Below are 18,306 nucleotides of genomic sequence, written 5' to 3' on the forward strand. Positions count from 1 at the left end.
TAAGCTTACCTTTAACCTCCGTTTTGGGCACTGCGGCCACCACTTTGGGCAACTGCTGTATTGAAGCAGTTGCTGCTGTTACTGGTGTTGTCTGCGGCTGCTGCAATTGTGGTTGTTGCTGCTGCAGTGCTACTGGCGGTGGGGGTGGCGGCGTGGGTGTGGGTGTAGGCGCTGGTGTTCTATTCGGATCCACACGAGTCGGCTCATTGATAATCGTTACATTGGGCAATGCTCCCTTCAACAGCGCCTGCAATATCAGCTGCGTCTGATGATCTTGCGGATTGTTAGGATCATGGCGCAAGATCAGACGTTCGCCCTGCTCCGAGACAGCCAACGTCAAGCTGCCCGTTAGCTGGGGCACCAACGCGGCCGCCGAAGCAGGCGAACCCACCGAAATGGACACATTGCCTGGCATTCCCGTCAGCTGTGGCGGCAATATTGTCGCTCCACCGGCTGTCGTCACCGCTGGCAAGGTGGGCGCCGTTGTTGCTGGCGTCGTGGACTGCGGTATCGCGACCAACTGCATCTGCCGGCCATCGCTGGACAACTTGATGGTAGCTGACTCTGTGGCTGCAGGCGTTGTTATTGCTGGCGTTGGCTGGAACAGCAGCTGCGTGGCACTTGTTGCTGCTGGCGCTGAAGATGCCGCAACCGTGGTTGCAGCTGGCACACCACCCATGACTGTGGCACCGGGCGGCAGAATGGGCATGATCTGTATCTTATTCTCGACGGCGTTGCTGATGGGCAACGTGGACTGATGGTGATTTTGCACCTGCGAGATTTGGATGTTGCCAATCTGGCTGGGCACAGTTGTTGTGCTGTTGGCCAGCCCCAGGCCAGGGGGCAGCAGTATGCTCGAGGTGTTGCTGCTGCCGGTGGCGGGTGTGGTCAATGTGATGGTGTTGATAGTGCCGTTGCCACCGCCAATGCTGCTGCTGCAACTGCTGCTGATAGTAGCGCTATTGCTGACAGTTGTCGTCGTGCTGCTGCTGATGTTGCAAATGTTGCTGCTGCTGCTACTGATGATGCTGCTGCTGCTGGCGACGCTGTTGCTGATGCTGCTGTTGATGCCGCTGTTGATGCCGCTGTTGTTGTTGTTGTTGCTGCTGTTGTTGTTGCTATTGGCATCCTGCTTCTTGGTGTTGCGTCGCACGGCGGGTTTGCGTCGCGGCTTCACCGCCGCTGTGGCAGCTGGCGTCGTTGTGGTGCAACCAGTGGTTGCTGTGGTCACCGTGGGCGTCGTCAGTGTAATGCTAGCAGCAATTGGCGTCGGCTGCAGCGTCACACTGCCGATCGTCTGCGTCTGTGGACCCAGACTGAAGCTAATCGTTGGCGCCGGCGTCGGCGCCTGAATGTTGGTGCAGATCTTGGCGCCGGCTGCGGCTGCCGCTGCTGCTGCAGCTGCCTGCTGGGCGAGATGCTGCTGCGCCTGACGCTGTATCTCCTCGGCAGTGGGCAGACGTGGCGTTGATAGCGTATACGGTGGTACAGTTGCTCCAGTGGCTGCTGCAGCGGCGGCTGCTCCAGCAGCCACATCACTTGGATCAATCTTGATGAGGATATTTGGTATTTCGGTGGCTTCGTTGACCGGCGTCGGTGCCGGTATGGTCAGCGTGAAAGGCAGGCCATCGCTGCCGTTTTGGCTCGGTATGGAGATCATGATATCATTGGAACTGGGCTGCGCCAAGCCGCTGCTGCTCACGCCCGTCAATCCATTGCTCAGCGACAGCTGTTGTACTGGCGGCGGTGGCGCCAACACATCATTAGCGTCATTAGCGTTGCCGGTGCTGTTGCTGCTGGTGTTGCCATTGGCAACCGCAGTGGAAACATTGCCAGCAACTGAGGTGGCATCCATGCCATAGTCCTCATCGTCATCGTCGTCCTCGGTGATGCCGCAAAACTTCATCACATCGCCAAGATCCAACTTGCCATTGCTGGCCCGTTGGATGTGCGTCGGCGGTGGCGATGGCGACTTGCTGCGCACCACCTGCGCCTGGGTGAGCACATGTGCTTGGGGCGTTGGTGTGCGTGCCAGCGTGGGGGCAGCTGGTGTCGATGTGGGCGTGGCAGGTATTGCAATCTTTTGCGGGGTTGTTGTTACTGCGGCTGCAGCGGTTGGCGAGGGAGCTGGCACTGCAGCTGTGGCTGGCGGTTTCTTTTTTCGTGGTCGCGGCTTCTTCTTCGGCTCGACGGTGTGCTGTTGTTGTTGCTGCTGCTGCGCCTGCTGCACTTGCGTCTGAGTCTGCTGCAACTGTTGCTGCAGCTGCTGAATCTGCGCCTGCTGCTGCTGTTGCTGCTGATGCTGCAGCTGTATGGTGGCCATGGCCGCCTGCTGCTGTGCCGTCGGCTGACGCAGTGGCTCGGGCGTCACCGCCAGCGGCACATGTGCTGGCGAGGATTGTGCAAACAGCTCCGCCGTTGTGTTGTTGCCATTGGCAGGAGTCGTTGTGGCTGCTGTTGCTGTTGTCTGTGGCGGCGGTGGCTGTGGCGTTTGAAATGCCGTCGCAATCTGCTGCAGATGTGCACCATTGAGCTGATTCAGATTGATGGTGGCGCCTCCAAGCGTCTGCTGCAGCTGTGATATTGCCGCCAGGCCATTGGGCATCTGTATCTGCGTGATGCCATTGCCATTGGCAGCGGCTGCCGCGGCCAGCTGCAGATTCTGCAACTGTGCAGCAACACTCTGGCCCAGCAGCTGGGTATTGATGGTGGCCGTTGTGGTGAACGGCTGAGATCGTGGCGCTTGGGCGAGTGCCGCATGGAGACCGCTCAATTGTGTGCCCGACTTGATGGCGCTTTGGAATTGACCGCCTGCAGCTGTCTGCTGTATGAGATTGCCCTGCGACGACACAATGAAGGTGGGTGTTGCTGCCGCCAGTTGCATTGTCGCCCCATTCGTGTTGACAATGCGCAGCAACTGTTGCTGCGCCGGCTGCTGCAACTGCGGTTGTCCGCGTGCATTCTGTATGACCAGTGATGGTGTCGTGGTCAATTGTGGAGTCGGTGGACGTAGGATTAGCTGCACACCTTGCGGATTCTGTTGCACCAGCACTGGCATCTGATTCAACAGCAATTGCTGTGGCTGTGCTGTTGTCGCCGGCAACAGTATTTGTTGTTGCTGCTGCTGCGGCTGCTGTTGCTGGTTGTTGGCATTGGTGGGTGCGGCGGTAAGCTGTGCCTGTTGCGGCTGGGGGGATTGCGAGATCTGCGGCAGTTGTGCATTGTTGTTTTTGCCCTTCGTTTGCTGCTGCAGCGTTTGGGTTGTGGACAGCTCCTGCTGCGGCTTGGGCAGAATCTGTTGGGGCGCTTTGCTCGCCTTCGTGTTGGCAGTGGACAACGCAATGCCTGCATTGCTGCTAAAACGTTGCTGGTGCGTTTGTTGCTGCTGCTGCTGTTGATGTTGTTGCTGCTGCTGCTGTTGCAGGTGTTGCTGTTGTTGCTGCTGCTGAAGCGTTGTTGGCTGCTGTGTGGTGGCAATGATCTGACCCTGCGGTCCCTGAATGAACTGAAACACTTGCTGCGGTGCCTGCTGCTGCTGCGGCCCGCTGGTTATTGTGAACTGCTGCGGCAACATTTGTACGGTCTGAGGCTGTGGTTGGGGCGTTGGCGGCTTTATGGCCGCTGCCGCAATCGCGTTGCTCGGACTTGGTATGGGACTGTCCGCTATCAGCGGACTGCTGCTCTGATAATGCTGGAACTGTGACTGCTGCTGCTGCTGCTGTTGTTGACTGAGCACCGTTGTGGCGCCCTTTTTCGCTTGACCTTTTGGGCTACTAGCCACATTTGCTGTCGCAAACGAAATGGGCGTGCTGATTGCCGTTGCGTTTGGTTGCCCATAGCCGCCGGCTACTGTCGAGCAGATCGATGTGGGCGCCGCTGCGTTGGTGCTAAAGATTTGCTGCTGCAATTGCTGCTGCTGCTGTTGTTGCTGCAGTTGCTGTTGCTGCTGCTGCTGTAGTTGTTGCTGCTGTAGCTGTTGCTGCTGCTGACCCGTTCGCTTATTGCCCTTCTGCAAAGCAAGACAAAGAAAGTTATTTTCGTTGAGTAATAATAGCACATTAATTACTAATTCCATTCACTCCAAGTGTCCAGTTCAGAGACTACAACAACGTCTTACAATTTTATCTTTAGGGTCCTGTATACACTTGAATAGCCTCGAGTATTTTTAGATATTAGGTACTAGGTTTCCGATTGCCCGTCCTCGAACCTTGAAGCGTGACAATCTATTTTCATCGGACAACAATTAACAACCATACAATAAAGTCGGGTCGCCTTTGGTTAATTTACTTTCAAATCGAAAAGTGCTGAAGTCATGCTGCTTTGATTTCGAGTGGAGCAAGTTCAAAGTATTGCACTCTCAAGCATTGCATCACATTGGGGGACAGTTAACTGACTGATGTGTGTTGTTATCGCTGTGCTCCACTTAGATACAGATCTTATCTTATCTGCCCCTGTAAGCCGAAAGCAGTGCAAGTGCAATTCAAGTGCTTACCTTATTCAGTTGTATATTGTTGGAGCCGACAAGGGTTGCGTTTAGCTCATTGCCAATTGCATTGCTGTGTCCACCGGCTGATGAAGCGGCGGCAGCAGCAGCGGCTATGAGTCCGCCAGCTGTCACGCCAATGACCGTCGTGGCAGCGGCCGGTGACTGTGATGGACTCGGTTGAAAGACAACGGTGCCGGCATTGGGACTGCCATTTGTGAACTGATGTATGGATTGTCGCCTGCCAGGCGTCGCCGCCTTGCGCTCCTACAAAAGAAAATAATTCGATAAGCATACACATGTAATATATATCAAATATACATTGTTGGGAACTATACTTACGTGTTCCTGGGGATTGCTGTTGGCGTTTAATGCGTTGCCACCGGCTACAAGCACCACATCCTGTGGGAATGGCGATAGCGATGGTGATGGTTGCAGGCGTGGACTAGCTGAGATCGATGGTGATGGACTGGGCGTCAGAAACGGACCCGGAGGAGACAATATTCCTGAAAAAGCGAAAAGAATCGCATAAAATTAAACATCAGTTAAATGGAAGAGGGAGAGAGTCAAAAATTGTGCACTTATTCAACGTATTTATTGGCCCAGCATTGACCCACTAATGTCATCGGGGTGGCTGCCAGTATCGCATAACCAAGCGAGGGAATGGGAATGGGGAATGGGGATGCGTCAAGAGACGCGAACTGTCCATAATGAACACAAGTCGAGGCATAAACATCGACAGCCATTTGGGGCCAGCAATCTTGTACGTGACCAAAGCGCAACTGGATAAAAACAACAGCAACAACAACCACAACGACCAGTAACAGAGAATCTTTCAGATACACACATATATTGCTGTGTGCGTGTGTTTGTGAACAAAATTGCGCGCCATTTCAAAGTTGTTTATTTTGAAGCTGGAACTCTTATATTTGTCGCAGGCAGCAGCAACTGCTCCGCCCCTCTTCCCTGCCCCTTTTCTGCATCCTGCACACTTTTCGGTTGCCGTTTTCTGGCTTTGTGCATACAAAACGAAGCAACTTAGCACATTTCCAGCACGGAAGGGCGGCCCGATGTCCGTGCCAAGGGCGCAAGGAGCATTGAAGGGGGGAAATGAATGGAAAGGGAGTTACAGTCACATATTTGGCCAAGACTTAGCCTTGCCGGGCTGCAAGTCGTCCAGCCAGAAACAGAAACAAACCAGTTTCATTAGTGCTTGAAGAGTTCTTTGCACTTCTTCATTTCACTAAATTGTACGTTTCTGGGCTCTCTTTTTTTTGAATACCCTGCAGCTAGTATTATAATGACGGTGTTAATGCCGCATATTTATAACACCAACTAGTTGATTACAATGTAAAAAGTGTCAATCTATTTTGAAGGTGAAATAATATACGGAATAATACTAATTTACTGAACAAGAATATCAAACTGAATGACATAAATAATAATACACTGAGTAATTATAATATAGTGAATACTGATATACGGAAGAATACTAAAATACTGAACAATAATAATAATACTAAATAATAATATACTGAATAATGACACTATATATAAGAATTGTAATACTGAATAATATACCGAACAATAATAATAATACTAAATAATAATATGATGAATAATGATAATATACTGAATACTGACAATCCAAATCAGAATTGTAATACTGAATAATATACTGAACAATAATAATTCTAAATAATATACTGAATAATGATAATATACTGAATACTGATAATGTTTCGAATACTAATAATAATACTGAAAACTAATTAAGTCATTAACTTATTACTTAAAGGGTGTTCTGCAGTCGATTACGCATTCAATGAAATTATATGATTTTTTATGGCTACCAAGCTCTGTTTTGAATGTATTGCCAAACAGGAAGTCGTTTATTTCGCATATTGAATCAAAACGAAGTTGGAAACTTCTGGAATCCAAAGAAATAATAGAGTGCAATCATATAATGCAAAGAGACGTTTAAGCTCAACATAAGTCCATAAATTCTTTGAGTTGCAGACACATAACTGACACTAAATCAACATAAATATTCAAATTGACATCTGTGCAACGTTAAACTAGTTATTGTTATTATTATTGTTGTTGTTGTTCGTGTTGGTGTTGCGAAAAAGTTGTTGATGCACGTGCTGGCGCTTATTAAAATCCGCTTTGAAATAAACTCGACTTGACGGGCGCAGACGATGAAGGTGTGTCTCAGGTAGTTTTTCAATTAAAAGTTCAACTTTGTTGCTGCCACAATATGTTGCCAATACGTTACGTTACGTTGTGTTGTTGTAGCGCGCCAGCAATATTTATATATTGTTTAGAAAATGAAAATGAAAAACCAACAACAAACAGAGACGAAAGTATTCTTAAATTTGCATAATACCAACGATGGGTTGCCAGCCTGCCTCCTCTCAGCCCCTCGCATCGCAGCAACAACATTAATTTGCATACGTCGCAAGCAGGACAAGCCAAGACAGAGGGCAAAAGGCAGCAGCAGGAGCAGAGAAGGAGGCAGACACAAAGGGCGTACGAAAAATGAGGAATTACGGATAAGCGAGGCGGCAAACAGAAAAAAACACAGCACCACAGCAACCAAAAACAGCAAAGCCAGAGCCAGAGCCAAAGATGCAGATGGAGGCGGAGGTGGAGATGAAGAAGGGGATGGCGTAGGTAAGGATAAATGAGCATAAGCATCAAAAGAAGTCTTCGCCTTTCGTCTCCTACTCAACGATTGGAATTGAGGCATGAGCAATGCTTCAAACCCCCCACTGTCTGTCTCGTCCTAGTATACATACAAACATATCTACATACATATAAAGTATACTACAGCATATGTGTAGCCATTGCCGCCATTATCGACAGCAAAACAAAGCATAAAAGAATTTAACAAGCACCTCCCGCCCGCTCGCTTACAGCTGCTGCCCAGGCTAGCAGCGGGAGACGACGACGATGATGTCGACGACGGCATCGTTCTCATCATTCAGCATAAGCATACACAAGCATATCCACATCATCATCCACATCCACAGTTGTTGTTGCTGCTGTCGCTTTACTTGTGAAAATTGTCCTGGCAACGTTCGAGTTTTATATTTTAGGCGCTGGGCACAATCATTTTGTGCTGTAGCCAAAGCTTAAGATGCCCAGCAATGTCTCAGAGAGAGGAAGTGGCAAGGAAAGGGGGTGGGACGGGCATTGGTGTGGTAGGGATCGTTGCCACAAGCAACGTAATTCAAAAGCCGCGCCGCGTGTGCTCTCAATAACAATAAGTGTGTACATGGCATATAAATACGAATAAACGTACTTATAAGTATGCCTCGCAGTGTCTCAGTTACGCCACGACACGACTCACCTCAACTCAACTCGAGTCGAGTCGACACGATGCGATACAAATATGATAGATAGAACCGTAACGAATCAGCTCGCAACCAGGTGTGGCATCTCATAAAATGTAATGTCCATTATCTCGAGTGGAATGTGGAGTATCTGCAGCTCATCAATTACGCATATTTGTATCTTTAACTAGTTTATCGCACTGTTAGAGCTGTGTATCTATTACACAAAAATGAGAACTGCAGCCTATTATACAGACTCTTAAACTGCATCTTTGGATCTTTATCTTGCTTATACAAAGATTAACTCTTATAAAAGAGTCAACACCAAAAAGACAGACAACTTTTATAAATGTATATCAAATTTGAGTATCTTCCGCTTACCAATCTGAAAGTTTTACTATATAAATCGATAACCCAAAAATATTTGACACGCATCTTTTATCTTTTCTAATCTGCATCTCATAGAAACCTCTCAATCTATTAGACTCTAATGATGAACAAATCAAGTAATGCTATCAAACAGCTCTCAACATATGTTGCACATATTCATTTAATTTGGTGCCAATTGTGATATGATTTTCTTTCTATTTACCTCGAAATGTGGCGAAAACTTTCGCATTCAATTCTCGGCAATTCGCCTGTGCGAAATGCAAAGCGAAAATTGAGAGAAAAAAAAGATATACTCTTGATATGCACGTACATATGTCGAGAGATGCTCAAAAGTTTGGCTAGCCGAGACGCAGATGAACGCACGGATAGGCGACGACGACGACGACGACGACGAATGGTTGCATGGATGGTTGCACGGATGGTTGCATGGTTGCATGGCTTGGATGTGTTGTTGGGATGTGTTTTCGATGGTAGTTAACTGACTGCCCGACTGCATGCCTGCCAGCCAGCCTGCGAGGCAGCAAGAGACTGAGCGACAGACAGACGGACAGAAAGACAGTCGACCAGCCAGCCTCTGCCATCTACTTACTTGAGTGTCTGGCGCAGAACAGAGGCGACGTCGACTGGCAGGGCAGGGCCAGATGTTGCCACATTATTTTGCATTTTGTGCAGAAGCAAAAAGGAGGAAAAAATACGAGGAGAGCTACAACACTAGAGACAGAACTGAGCCAAGTAGATTGGCACAGAGGCAGAAGCAAAGACGAGAGAGTCAAACGGCGGCTGCCCGCGTAGCGAGATGAATCCTATTTACGAGGCACAAACTCTGACTGACTGCACAGTCACCGACAGTAGTAGTTGCGTCTACACACACACACATACAAACACACTTTAACATATCTGAGTATCTGTGTGCACTCGAATATCTGAAAGTTCGTTCTGTGTGCGCCGCTTTGCTGCCTGTCAAAGTCAGTAAAAATTTTGTCGGTTGAAGCGCAAGCAAGGAGGAAATAAAAGCAGCAAAAAAAAAAAAAATTGGAGGAGAAATAAAAAGTAAACGGCAAAGGTAATGGAAAGTGTAGTGCGAGTAGTTTTAGCTTTTTGTTTGTGTTGCAGCCGCCCCCGCCTAGCTCCTTTCTTCATCTCCTACAGTCAGTCAAAGAGAGACGGAGAGAGAGAGTGAGTGAGCCACAATCCTGACGCGTTCTATCCTTGGGTTATCCTGTTTTGGGCGACGGCGGTTCATGTTTTCAGCTTGCCTTCAAGGCATTTGGCTTGTTAAGCAGCAAAATTGAATTAAGCTAAATGCGGCAAGTGCGGGGGCCAAAAGCAAGAGTAAAGTGAAATTGCAAAGAGTATTTGAAGTCGACAGACAGACAGACAGACAGCCAGAGAACCTATACACACATAGCTATATACAAGTATGTATTCTCGGGTTTTATTTTATCTCTTTTTGGGTCGTCACGTAATTTAATTATGCATTTTTACTCAGCTTCTATTAAAAGGAGTCAACAAACTGCATAAATGGATCACAGTCTATTACAAAAAGGTTGCACAGGTTGCACAGTTAAATAATACAGCAGCTGTTTGAAGAAGTTCTAGTGGACTTTTGAAAGCTCTACAACTATTTTTTATAGTACATTAGTGAGAAAACTCTTGGCTCATTGTGTAGGTGTTAAAAGCTCAGGCATTTTAAATTGATAATTCATTCAGATAGATAGATTTTTGTGTACGCTATACTATAGTATATTGTAATGGACTTTTAAGTCGAGTTTTGCGCGTAGTTTGGCATCATGATATTTATGAACGTCGAGTGTGTTTCGGTCCAACTCCCTGCGACGCTGAGCTGGCAGATTTCAGTTTCAAAGAACGTACAACTACAAAAAAATTGTTTATTTATGTGCAAGCACAAGACACACACACACACACATACACGTACTTGTGTACACTCAGGACACTCGAGCTATAAGAGCGCCGACATAGTCGTTGTTATTGTTGTTGTTGTTGCCGCTGGCTGCTAATGGGAACAGCCACGGACTTGGAAAAAGAGAGAGAGAGTGAAGAGAGCGCGGACCAAGCCAAGCCTTGGAGTCCACCTTATGGCAACTCTGTTATGCTTTCGCATATTTTATTCGCTCTCTTTTTTATGTGTGCACGCGTGTGTCAGTGTGTTAGTATGTGTGTGTGTGTGTGTGTGTCGTCTTTGTTGTTTCGTTTATTTGGTTGACTGGCATAACCTTAGCCTCGCGGCTCCTCAGCGCCTCGCATCACCAAACAGCTACACTAAGTAGGAGCCATGCTGAAGCAAGGGAGAGAAGGAGAAGGAGAGGAGGGAGGCCTGGCTGCTGTTTCTATTGTCAGAGTCTGTAACAATAGCAAAACGAAGGCAGGCGAACCAACGACCAGCCGTGTGACAATTCGACCCCAAAAGGACCACGGAGACGACACAGGCAGCAAAACAACAACATAGAAGTGGAAAGCAGCTCGCTTTTTTGTCGACATCGTCGTCGTCGTCGTTGTCCTGGTGTATGAACTGTTGATGGTGTTATGGCGATATGTCGCTGACTACCGACTACCGACTAGTACAAACACACACACACACACACACACACACACACACATACATACTCCGTCTCCGTAGAGCACGAGTTGAGTTCAAGTCCCCCCTCTCAGTCAGCTTATGAGCAGTAAGCAACATACAAAAATGTTTGTGCAAAAACAATGCGCAGCCATGCAGCCATAGAGCTCAGACTCGCATTGCCATCCAGGATAGTCTGTGATGTGGAAAACACAGGAGCTCAGCCAGCGAGCCAGGCAGCAAAAAATAAGACAGCAAAGAATGGATAAAAATGAAATAAAAATCGATAAGTGTAGGCACGTTTCAATGGTCGTTGTGGCTGTTGGATGTCTCTCGGTTGCCACAGTTTGGGAGGTGAAGCTAAAGGCGGCGCAGCTCATGCGCTAGTTGTGTGTGTGTGTGTGTGTGTGTGTGTGTGATGGATGATGGGAGAGAACAACACTCAATGCTGCGCTGTTTTGTTATAATTCTTGGAAGGAAAATAAAACTGAACTGGTACCTCATGAAGCTAACATTGAGACGCCCACTCAGTAGTGAGGAGTTTTGGGAGGAAGGGAAGGATGAATGCAGACACAATGTCAATGCTGATTATGTGATTTGCTGTGCCTATATAATTAAATGTCTTATTTATTGCTAATTAGACACGCGTTTTTAATGCAATTTAATAGCAGTTAATGAGGGGAAAGAGATCTAAAGCCATGTTACGCATACGCCATGCAAGCCGCAGACAAAGTGCATTTAATGCGTGCCAATTAACCAACAGCGCAGCAGACAAAAGGACGCCCAACATCAGCAGTCAGTCAGTGATTGCAATTAAAAAATGTTGCCTTCGCTTTGTGGCGCCCCCGCCACCGCCCCCGCACTTGCAACGCCACTCGAGCCAAATAACTCATGTCTCGAGTGTTGTTCAAAATGAGTTTGGAGTTTCCCCATTTCTCTCTCAGGTGAGTGGGGCATGCAAATTACTGGCTAGCCGTCGATGACACCACATCATAATCATCACTAACATCATCATCATCATCATCATCATCATCATCATCATGATCATCATCAGTAACAACGTTAACAATTTGAGCTCAGCATTCATTCACTCACAGATTAGCCTAATTACATTCAGTAATAACCGAGATGAATACAAAAAGATAAAAGCAATTCTCTGACTGCACAGAATGATTTGATTTAAGCTCCCAAAATGAACGTTCCCTTTTGCTTTTGTTGAATCATTTTATTTAATTATCAATAAAGCAGGTTTGCAATTTGTAGACAATTTAATAATCGCTCTTTATACTATTATGTTTTTTTGTAATGGTAGTTAATATCTCCTAACCTAACTGATTACTCATTCATATTCATTTGTAATCATCCCTAGTGTTTGGTGATAACATTTCCACACAACTTTGAACTCCTGGGTAAATTGTTCTTAATGTAATTGAAAAAGGGTGGCACAAACTGGCCAGGAATCAAATGCCATTTGTGTCCGCTCCGATTGTGTGCGAGTGTGTGTGTGTTTGTATTTGCTTCGACAATAAAAACAAACATCGAAAACCGTTGCCAATCAAATTAATTTAGTCTCTATGCACTTTACATATCAAACTACTGAACGTCGCTCGTCTACGAATATTATATATATATCTCATACTACAATTGGAACGCTGTCATTGACTGCGAATGTTAAACTGATGGAAAAGCGGTAACCGGCAACCGGTAACTGATGACTGTTGCCTTTGAATCGAGACGTAGCCCTTTTGTGCATATTACACTAAGTGTAAGGCGCATTAAATATGCATTAAATGGCCATGGGAAAAGTGCCAACTGATGTTAACGGCCTGACAATAACTGCTAGCATTACCAAAGCCAATGGCAAATGGGCGCCGTATTTATAATTAATCAATACGCAACAACAGTGACAACACAGAGACAACAACACAGACACACACACACAAACACACAAGCACAGACTCATTGACGATAGACAGACACACATTGGCGGCAATCTCAATGAGTCATAGAGAGTTGTGTATCAAGAATTTGTCAAGTCATAGCAGACTCGTGTGCCACATTACACATACGACCCATGTGACTGCCAAAAATCCGCTCGCAAGTAGGTGCAAAATGTTTGGCCGTGCTTTTAAAACCACAGCAAGCAGCCCACACCCTCGGCAACAAACCATTAAACACCACAATAGCCACACAATGTCAGTTGGAGCCACGCAATCCTGTGAGGTAACATATTTATGGACTTGTGTGTGTGGCATACAAGTTGTTGTTGTTGTTGTTGTTGTTGACGCTGCTAAATGGCAGCGTCATTAGCACGTCACGCTTCAACAACCTACTACGACCCACTACAACAACTACCACAAATCATATGGCAGACAGTAGATTTTTTGGTCTGACCTAAAGCGCTTGTCACCTGAACAAATCTCTTTCTCTCTCACAATTGTATAACAAATGTGGCATATAAAGGAGGAAGGATAACGAATCACTTTACAGGAGAGCATCGCTTGATGAGCACTTCAATTCAATTGTTTGCTGCTCTTTACGACAAGTTCTCAATTTATTTTCAAAGTTAAGCAAATAACAAGGCAAACAAACAAACAAGCAAAGTTTTCACATTATATTTTAAGTGGCATCAGGTGATAAAATTACAGATGTATGTAAGCATAACTTTTGTGTAATTACTTGGTGTAAACCTGCTAATTTTATCACCTTGAAATTAGTGTGATATGTTAAAATAGAATATCCAAACAAACAAATTTGAGCAAGTCTGAATGCATTTCCTGCACTTACTATTTAGATTGTAAGTCATAATCTACTCTAGTTTCAATGGTAGTACTTAATAAAATGCGCCGCATGCAAATTGGCTATCACATTTTCCACAACAACTTTTATTCTGTATATCAAATTGCCTGCTACTCATCGACAACGAAACGACATTCGACATCGATTAAATATGCCCATCAATTGCATTTGAGTGTTGTCAGACGATAAATATGAAACCGACGCCTCCGCCTTCATAAAAAAAGTGAAGTAAAGAACGAGAAGCAAGAATCACATAACTGTAAACGACGGCGCGATAGCAAGAAAGCCACAAGCTTGGCCAACAAGTTAACAACAACAATTGAAGCCATCATATTATGGGACTCAAGTGAACACCGAGCAAGCAAATGACAAACAAAGTGTGAAATAAAAGGCAAAAATCGAAACTACGAAACACGCACTCAACATCAAAGCACATGCACAGGTATCTAATGGATACAAGTAATGGACAGCACAGCTAAAGATACTTGTATTTTGAGAGTTACGTTTGACTCAAACACACCAACACACACACACATATAGATAAAACACAAATACACTTACACATCTGCCACCAACGAGGCGAAGAAGAAGAAGAAGAACAACAGCCACAACAACAAGAAACAAGCAGCAAGAAGAACAACAACAGCAACGTGTAGGAACGAAAAAAATGTATCTACATCTTATTTGTTTTGCTTTTCCACGGTATGCGGGGGGCAGCAAGAACGGAAAGGCAAGGCAAGGCAGAGTGGAGTGGAGAGTGTAGGGTGAGAGCGGCAGATACTATGGGGTCACACGAACGCGCATTTCTTCACAATTCACGTCGTCGTCGTCATCGACGTTGTTGCTGTTGTTCTTGTTGTTTTTGGGACTATCTGTATCTGTGCATGTATGTATGTATGTATGTGTATGTACGTATGTTTGTGGCGCTATATCGACGTATCTAAAGACGTGCAGCAGCGAGGAAAATAGTAACAAAAGCAACAACACCAACAACAACAACATCACCCAAAACATCATTTGCACGCGTGCTCTTTCCCACACACGCACATTGTTTATACTCGCAACTTGCTGTTGGCGCAAAGGAGCAAGGGAGCCAGGGAGCTGTGAATTGGGGGCGGACAATTGGACGGGCGGACGGACGGCCATCTCTGAGATACTCACTAAATATTTGCGGATAAATGGTGAAAATTTTGACTGCTTTTTATGCACTGCACAAACACGAATAATTCCAACTGAATTAACTGATTTGCGTATTTTGTATGTTTTATTTTTTAAATTTATATTTATTTTTTATTATTCTTTTTTTTAGCTTGGCGTTATCCTCTTTACGCTATCGCTTTGCACTTTTTATGATTTGTTTTGGCACACACACACACACACACTTAGACACACGGAGGAGTACGAGACCGAAACCGAGAGTTACGCACATTTAGAAACGCGCGCCAATCATTTCATTAATTTGTATTATCAAATTTTATATGGCAATTCCCGACGGCTCGCAATGCAAACAATAAAAAAGCCTAGAAAACTTTATGGCTCAAAGGAGACGACGACAGCGATGAATAGGAAGTGTTGTTGTTGCTGTTGTTGTTGGCTAGAGGCGAGACGAGGCGACACATTCATTGCGATCCCGGCACGTACGTAAGACTAGTCGCGGCGAAATCGCACAAAACATTTTTATATCCCTATACTACTCACTACAACGATGTCCTCGGCGATGTCCTCGTTGTACTTCGCGTCGTCGTCGTCGTCAACATCGTCGGCTTTGTTGTTCTTGCTTCGCGCGCGCCGCAAAGAATGAGAAGAAAAACTCAGCCCGCGACTCAAGCCGAAAAACAACAGAGCGCAAAAAATCTATGTGTGGATGTGTATGTGTATGTGTGCGTGTACTAGCGGCAGAGCGTGAGAGTGAGAGCAAGAGCGAACGCGAGAGAGTTTAGCTTGGAGAGCGCCAAAGACGGATACAACAAAAAAAAAGCAAGAAGAATAATCGAAATGAAACGAAACGTCAGCGATGCGGGCAGCAGACAAAGGTGGAGGCAGCAGACGTGTGTGGTGCACCAAACACGTAAAATCACTTAGTACCTCGGAAGAGCGCAACATAACACACAAGAGCACAAAACCAGAGCAACAACAACAGCAACTGTGCATAGTGATGGGCTGCCAGTGTTGCCAGATTAAATTAACAGACACACAATAAAGCAGGCAGTATTTACCAACTATTCTCGATAACAGGTGGTAGCACTGTTTTGAATGCACAAATCAACACTTCTTTTTTATCAATGGCATTTCATAAATTTATGGTCATTTTATGAATTCTATTAACTTACTTGGCATCGCCTCCCCTAATATATTATTAAATATTAATTTATTGCTAGCATTTGTTTACCTGCAAAAAAAAGAGAAAATATAAATTAGTTGATTATGTAAATTATAGATTGGCTTATAATGAGAATTTGGTGTTAATGAAATCACATTTTATATACTTAAATTAATTATAAAATCCACTCTAAATTGAACTGTTCTAGTTTGTTCTTGTGCCAGGCAATCAAAAAACTTTCAAAGTGAGCGGAAACTGTGAACAATGCTGTAAGTAAACGACTTCATAAATCATAAAATTTCAAGTGCCATATTAGCAGCAAACAAAAACAAAAATCTGGCAACATTCCGAGGCACACTCGCACAAAATATGTCAAAAGTTAAAAGTAATCGGATAAGTAGCCAGCTATAGGGCCACAAAAACAAAAGCAATGCCAGTCGGCGAACAGAATAACAAAGGGAAAGTTAACTGGGAACTTGACGTTGCCGACGAAGCTTAATTTTCATGATTTTTCCATTAACTGCAGCAACATATATACTACGGTTGTGGCGCCATCTCTCGGCCAGCAAATGTTTGGCGCTGCTTTTCATATTGCTATCGGGGAAAAAGAAAAGGTTACCCAAAATACAAGCACGTGAATTCAAGGCGTCGTAGTTAGGGTAAAAGTACGATAACGATACAGAGCTAGAGCGAAAAACAGACACACAGCGAGAGAGAGGTTTGTCGGTGTCTAAGTGCTGCTTCAAGAGAGCACACTCTCGGGAGATAAACGACGGAGAGAGCGAGCGTGATAGCGAGGAGAAAGAAACAGAGAGAGAGAACAAACTCTGGCGCAGTGACACCACCACCACCAACGATGTGCTAAGGATACAACAAAAAGCAACCCTCAAACTAAACTAAGCGAACAATACATGAATCAAAATTTGTATGGATATGGATTATTATAAAAATGGGGCACACAAATTACAAAGAGGGCAAGCAAGCAGGAAGAGGGGAGCACGTAACACTCTCACACACACACACACTCACACAAAGGGAGATACACATTGTCTGTATATGAATTTTGAAGTGTTGACTCTATGCTAAACAATCCCTATCAATATAATAGTAAGTATATTCGAGCATGTCCTCGCACAGCTGCAGCTGCAACTGCAACTGCTGCTGCCGCTCATTGTCATTCACATTTTTGTTATCGACTCGGAACAATAAACAGAACAGGGATCTTAAACAAAAAGCGTGTAAAATAAACACAAACGCATATAATGATTGAAGTGGGAACTCATTGAAAACCTGTTACTGTCGATGCGACCCATTGGCCCTATCCCTGACTCCCTGACTGCCCTGCCTGTGCCTTCCCTTTTATCTGGAATCAGAAATCAAACAAATTTTACGTTCACATTCACGTTAAACGTTCTGCTGGCTGGCTGCTGTGTAAATATTTTAACGCAATTCAATCAAAATACAATTAACACATTTGCCCACAAAGTGTGTGTGCAATCGTCTCTCGTCTCAACTGTTCTCCTCTCCCTCTCTCTACCTGTCTGTGTGTAAGTGTTTTGTGTTTGTATTCTCACAAGATAAACTATCACAATCAAGTCAATAATACCAAGAGAATGACACGACAAAAATCGTACCAAAAAACACACCTTAAGTTGTCGATACAGATTTCTTATGTATCTCAATAACCGCATCTTTGCATCGGGTATTAACAACAACACTGCCAACAATAAAAAAAAAAGAAAAACAAAAAACTCGCGTGAGAGCATCAAAAAGTTGTTTTGGGCGACACGCAAAATGCCAGCGATGATAAAGCGAAAAAAAATGAACGAAAACGAATGAATAATATGTATGAATATACTCGTAAACCACTCGTATTGCATATGGTAAACGCTGTATGGCATATGGCATTTGTTTTATGGATTCTCTCTGCTCGGTGCACGGTGCGTATACGCAATACACACAACTCAAACACAAGGCTTATCTGGCTGGCAGACAAGCAGCGTTGAACGTGACAGCGTGTGTTGAGAGCAACAAACAAACCGATTGACAAGGCCATACTTAAGCTTTGCTTTTCAGTTAACCCAAAGAAGTTCTCACAGATTTGTCAACGCGTTGCCAGAGATATAAATTATGTATTTATATATATATTATACATATATTATGCATTATCCTATGATAAAAGTCTTCTGTTGAGCATGAATTTAACCCAAAAAGAGACGCATTTAGTTTTAGCCACACAAAAAATATAATTATTTGGCCACAAACGAAACAAAAGATGCATCCAAGAGGTGTGTGTACAACACACATATATATTTTGCTGTGCGAAAAGGACACAGATAATGGTCAATAAAAACAAAACGCAAAGCAAAGAAGATAATGTTCGCCAAAGCCAACAACAATA

General features: G+C 44.9%; 1 protein-coding gene across 1 annotated transcript in view; it reads right to left on the reverse strand.

The window, feature by feature from the left end:
- LOC132784306 (uncharacterized) overlaps positions 1 to 18,306 on the reverse strand; it is a 56,338-nt gene that overhangs the window by 8,302 nt on the left and 29,730 nt on the right. The window contains exons 2-4 of the mRNA XM_060789833.1: positions 4,826 to 4,989; positions 4,493 to 4,750; positions 10 to 4,009 (exon numbers count right to left, since the gene is read on the reverse strand). Coding sequence (XP_060645816.1) covers positions 10 to 4,009; positions 4,493 to 4,750; positions 4,826 to 4,989 — 4,422 coding nt within the window. The remainder of the gene's footprint in view (positions 1 to 9; positions 4,010 to 4,492; positions 4,751 to 4,825; positions 4,990 to 18,306) is intronic.

This window comes from Drosophila nasuta, chromosome 2R, assembly GCF_023558535.2.
Source record: "Drosophila nasuta strain 15112-1781.00 chromosome 2R, ASM2355853v1, whole genome shotgun sequence".
Lineage (NCBI taxonomy): Eukaryota > Metazoa > Arthropoda > Insecta > Diptera > Drosophilidae > Drosophila > Drosophila nasuta.